General features: G+C 47.7%; 1 protein-coding gene across 1 annotated transcript in view; it reads right to left on the reverse strand.

The window, feature by feature from the left end:
- Positions 1–5,784, reverse strand: part of AMFR (autocrine motility factor receptor) — a 40,267-nt gene extending 34,483 nt beyond the window's left edge. The window contains exon 1 of the mRNA XM_055412727.2: positions 5,325–5,784. Coding sequence (XP_055268702.2) covers positions 5,325–5,591 — 267 coding nt within the window. The 5' untranslated portion in view covers positions 5,592–5,784. The remainder of the gene's footprint in view (positions 1–5,324) is intronic.
- Positions 5,785–6,000: the final 216 nt, after the last annotated feature.

Raw genomic sequence — 6,000 nt, forward strand, 5'->3', positions numbered from 1 at the left:
CTAAACAACAACATATATCCCATACTGTATATATACTATATATAATTGTATAATATGTTAATGTGTACTGCGTCAAGGACTTGATCAATCTGGGTATTTCTTAATTTTCTACTTAACACCAGCACTAATTACAAGAAACTGGTAAGGGCCACTTTTGGGGGAGGGAGGCAGGTGACAGGGAGATTTACTTTTCATTGTACACATCCCCTGTGCACCTTTTGCCTTCTGTACCATGAGCATACATCATTTATTAATTTTTTTAAGTTAAGAATCTATTGAAAAAAAAAAATCTATTAAAGTTTAGAATCTAACCTGACCAGTTCCGAAGTTTCACATTACTTTTCTCACTGTACCATGGGAGACAGACAAGTAACAAACCCAAACTGAGTAGCCTAAGTCGCAAGTTAACCTGGTATAACACGTTGTATTTCTACTATAGTAAAATACTTCAGAAAAATGTCTACCTATAGCAGTGTTTTTTTTTTTTAAAAGCTTTAATATTTTTTGAAAATCTCACCAAATGCCTTTATTTTTTCTTGTCTACACAAAACAACAACAAGTTTTGCTAGTCCTTGAGTAGTCTTAACCAAACAGACCAGGTAGTAATGACCCAAGGAACCCCTACTGAATCAAGCTTAAAGTAATTCCCTTTGCTCTAAAGGCCCCGTAAGAAAACTTTTCTCCCAGAATGGCTCTTCTGTTCACCTAGAAGAAACAGAAACTAAGGTATCAGACAGCCTGGTCTGCGAGGAAGAGAAGAGGTGCTAAGAGACAGCTTGGCCACATTTATCACTGGGGGCGGGAGGAGAAGGGGACGACGGAGAATGAGATGGCTGGATGGCATCACCGACTCTGTGGACATGAGTTTGAGTGAACTCCGGGAGTTGGTGATGGACAGGGAGGCCTGGCGTGCTGTGATTCATGGGGTCGCGGAGAGTCGGACACGACTGAGCGACTGAACTGAACTGAACTGAGTCCATTTCAAGGGGACGACCGAGAATTAGATGGATGGATGGCATCACCGACTCTGTGGACATGAGTTGGAGTGAACTCCGGGAGTTGGTGATGAACAGGGAGGCCTGGCGTGCTGTGCTTCATGGGGTCGCGGAGAGTCGGACACGACTGAGCAACTGAACTGAACTGAACCCCGCAGGTGTTTGATTCTATAAAATGCTGGCCACCAACCAGGCATTGTACATCCCTGGTGGCTCAGACGGTAAAGCGTCTGCCCGCAATGCGAGAGACCCGGGTTTGATCCCTGGGTCGGGAAGATCCCCTGCAGAAGGAAATGGCAACCCACTCCAGTACTCTTGCCTAGAAAACTCCATGGATGGAGGAGCCTGGTGGGCTACAGTCCATGGGGTCGCAAAGAGTTGGACACGACTGAGCGGCTTCACTTAATGGGGCATTATTTATGACCTTGTGACAAAAAGCGATTCAACTCCCAGGAACCGTTTCAAGGATACAATGGATATGGATGTTACTTAGCCTCCTACTTAACACCAGCACTACCTACCCCCTACCCCCCCACCACAAACACACACATCTTTTATCAGTGTCCTCTTTTAAGGACACTGGAATGTTACTTTTCTGCAGGCTCCCAGTGACAAGTATAAAATGCCAATAACGCATTCCCCTCCTTATTACAATGATAATTATGTTCCTCTTTTCACAACATTGGGGAAATAAATGAGATTACATGTATAAAGCACATAGCACACATGTAGCAAGCAATTAAATAGCTATCTCCTTCCCCCTCACTCTAGAGATTTTTCCTGTATTTTTGAGCTGTTTATCTAGGTTTCGTTCCGTTGCTCAGTCGTGTCCGACTCTATGCGACCCCGTGGACTGTAGCCTACCAGGCTTCTCCGTCCATGGGATTCTCCAGGCAAGAATACTGGAGTGGGTTACCATTTCCTTCTCCAGGGGAGCTTCCCGACCGAGGGATCGAACCCGGGTCTCCTGCATTGGAGGCAGACGCTTTAACCTCTGAGTCACCAGGGAATGTCCTATTATTTACAAGTTTAGTCTTTCTCTTAAGTTGCCCCAAACATTTCTGGAGTTAACATTTTTCTCTCTTCTTTGGAATATTCATCTTATCAACACTCAAACCTAGCAAATTACTTTCAGTTCTCAAGTTGTATAATTATGTGAAGATGGGCTCTTTAAGGCAAGAGTCAGAAACTTTTTCTCTAATGGGCTATTAGTAAATATTTAAGGCTTTGTAGGCCACATGCTCTCAGTCACATAGTCTTCCTTTAAAAAAAAATTTTTTTTTAATGTAAAAACCATTATTAGCTAATAGGCCAAATAGGCCAACAAGGTTTGCTAATCTCTGTTCTCAATGATCAGTTCTCTTTTATCCATTTTCATTTTCGGTGACTTTTTCCTTTGACATTTCTATTTCAACTATCCTATTTGCATCTAATTAAGTCATCAGAACCTTAAAATTTGTTCCATATTTCTATTTCTCTATTTTACCACTTCCTGCTCTTACCATTTTAAAAGCAAATATAAAAGAGAGGAAAAAAAACAGAATGGAACAGGAAAAAACAAAAAATCAGGAGAAAGTAATGAAACTAATGAGTGAGATTAACAAAGTTGAAAAGCCAGAAACACCTGAACGATTCAAAACAATGATGGAAAAGGATCAGGAGATACTTTAATGGAAGGGACATCTGAACAATGTAAAATTAGCCTAGAAATAAATAACAAAATAAAACCTAATCTGGAATGAAAGTTTGGAATGGAAGTTCTAGAAAAACATAAACAAACAATCAAGACAAACCGGGTATTTGTTAGAGTACTAACACTGAGAAAATCCCCTCAAACGTGTTCTCAATATCCATGCCAGAGGGCCACCAGGAGAGCTCTCCTCGGAATTGGAGTCTTTGGTCACTCCATCTCCTAGCCTCTTCCCATTCTACATAAATCCATCTTCCCCACTGCTGCTATAGGTACCCCCCTGAAAAAATCATCTCATCATGACAGCCCCTCCTCCCGGCCACTCCCACTGAAACCCTTCTGCCCATGAAATAACGTTCACACTCCTTAACAGAGCAGGCAAGGTTTACATAATCTGACCTTCACCCCCTACCCCATCCTCTCCCTGATCAGTTTCTCAACCATTAATGAGTGGGAAATCACTAGGACATTAATTAGAATGAAGATATATTCCTAGCTATATTCATCTAAACTGTGCCCTATGAAAATAAGTTTTAGAGATCAATATGCAAAATAATAGCTAGCAGGATTTTGCAAACTGGCAGAAAGATCAACTGATTGTTTTTGTCTTGCGTGGTTTTTAAAAACTGAATGAGTGTTCTTGAGCAGGGCCAAAAAAAAAAAAAGGATCCATTTTAACAAAGACTCCACCATGTATTCACTTAATTAGGCTATCTGGCAGGTTTCAGAGGAAGGCTTTTGAGATTGCAACTCCTATTCTGCTACTAGAGCAGAAACTTAAGTAATGGGTGATGAGGAAAACTGAAAATGCAACACATGGAAGGTCTGAGGAACCAAGGAAGGCCAAGATAAAAGTGTGAAAACCACAGAGGAAAGATGGAAGAACAGCAGCAACACCAACTGAGAATGGAAAAAAAAAATCATCCACAGATAGGAAGAAATCATAAACTCACTGGAGGCAATATCTCTGTTGAAAAAGCTGGGAAGAAAAGGAAATTTTCTTAAAAATAATAATTTTCACAGAAAATCAACAGGCTTTAACGTTTTATGTTTATGTAATTTTTTTTAATGTTTTATGTTTATGTAATGTTTTATGAAGAGGTGCTAACCTTGGAACTGGAATGAGTTTTGTACAAAGAGACTGGGGGGGTGGTAATCATTACACAATACTTATAGTTGTTAAACACCATAGCAGTTCCATCTCAAAGGCTTACTTGTATCTTATACTTAAATATATATATATCAAAGACTACATTATAATCTCAACATTTGACAAAAGCACTCTTCACATTAAGTTGTTTATCTGCCAACTAAAATGCAAACCAGATTTTTAAAAATCTACGTTTAACAGACATTAAACAAGAGACATGGGTTGAGTTCTTTCTCTTCTCCCTTCTTCCCTACTGTAAGGTTCAGCTTTACACAGCAGTGGAAGAAGGGAACCTCACCCTTCCCATCATGAAGGACCAAGACACTTAATCTACACCCACAGAGTTCATAAATCCCACTGCTTCCTGATGAAGCACAGTGGGATTAATTACAACAAATGAGCTGTATATCATTCCGTATACTTGGAATATTAATCCCAGTCATTTACAGCCGACTCTCAACCGAAATGGGAGGAGACAAGACACCACAGCAAACCCTAGGGACAGACTTCAGTCCCAGAACAACTTTTTCTGATCACTGTGGGATTTCTATGAGGCATTCAAAGGCCAAGGTGGAAACCAAGTTCTTCAGCCAAAATACTGCTCATCTGCCCGCCTGAAATTATCTGTTCTAATAACCGAAACTAGCACTTGTGCCTCCTAAACGCTGCTTATCTTATACTGGCAGACAAACTGGAAACCTTGTTTTAACATGGATCACTAGAAGGAGAAACCCTGAGTTAAAACGAAGAGACATCTCTCGACTCCAGATGTTTTGGCTGACTTCAGACATCAAAGGAACTTTCATGAATCACCAGGTAAAAGCAGCAGGAAAGGGAGCACAGTCTGTATTTGTTTTAGGTCCACTCAAAGAGGACAATCACATAATAAAGAAGAAAGAAAAAAAAAAAAACAACTGTGGGAGACGGTCCCTCTCCAAACAACGTGCAAACACACCCAGATGCCCAAAATTCTCCTATGCTCAACATCTGAAATTCTGTCTCCTCTCTTTACACGTGAAACGCGTTAACATCTGCCTGCCTGACCGCGTCCGAAAAGCCCTCCCAACTCCGGGGAAACTGACTCTGCTCTTTGAGGTCTTCCAGTTCACTTCCGGGTGGTCCCTCAGCACCCCCAACTCGGCCCCCCATATTTTACTTCTCCCCCGGCCCCCGATTCCCAACCCTCCGCCACCTCCCTTCCACGCCTGCCCCCCGCCCGCCCCCGGCCGCCCGCCGCGCTCGTTTGCGCCCCGCCCCCGCGCCTCCCCAACCCCGTCCCGAAGTCCCTTCCCCAGGCCCTCAGAGACGAGCCGGCCCGGGACCCGCCGCCGCACCCCAGCCCTCCGCGGGCCCCGCGGGGGCGCGTACGCGGGCGGGGCCCGGGGGAGGGGACCCCGGCCCCAGCCACGCCCCCTCAGATAATGGGTGACATGGCGGCCCCCTCCGCTCGCCCCGCTCCCCCCTCGGCGGGCCCGGCATCCTCGCTCACCCACACGAACAGGCTGTCCGAGAGCAGGTACTGGGCCACGTCGCGGGCCCGCGGTCCCCCGGCGCTCGGCCGCACGAGCGCGGCCGGGTCTGGCTGCACCGGGGCCGTTACCGGCTCCGCCTCGGTGGGCCCGGGCGCGGGCCCGGCCTCGGGCTGACTGAGAGCGCGGTAGGCGCTGACGATGGTGCCGAGCAAGGCCAGGCCGCTGAGGCCCGTGTAGGTGCGCAGGCTGGGCCAAGGGAAGCGCTCGAGGAAGAGCAGCGGCATGGCGGCAGCGGCGGCTTCCTGCCCCCAGGCCTCCCCGCGCTGCGGCCGGGTCCCGGCGGCCTCCCGAACGGCGCCCACGAGCTCTGGCGTCGCTGCCGCTGCCGCCGCCGCCGCCGCCGCGCCGGGCCGGGCCGGGCCGCTCCTGGCCGCTCCGCCCCGCGCCGCTCCCGCTGCTGCCCCTGCCGGCGCGGAAGAGCCTCGGCTGGCTCGGGGCTGGCCGCCGCCCCCAGCAGGGTGCGGGCGGGACAGGCGCGGGGGCGCGGCCTCGGTCCCCCGCCCCCAGCGGTCGCGCTGCCGCCCCGTTGGCGGAGGCCCGGGCCGCAGGCCCTGCGGCCCAGCACCCAGCATTATCTTCCGCCGACACCCTAGCTCGGCCTGGCCCGCGGACGCTCAGGGCACTCGCCCCGGG

This window comes from Moschus berezovskii, chromosome 22, assembly GCF_049115385.1.
Source record: "Moschus berezovskii isolate FMDL1 chromosome 22, NW_MosBer_1.0, whole genome shotgun sequence".
Taxonomy (NCBI): Eukaryota; Metazoa; Chordata; class Mammalia; order Artiodactyla; family Moschidae; genus Moschus; species Moschus berezovskii.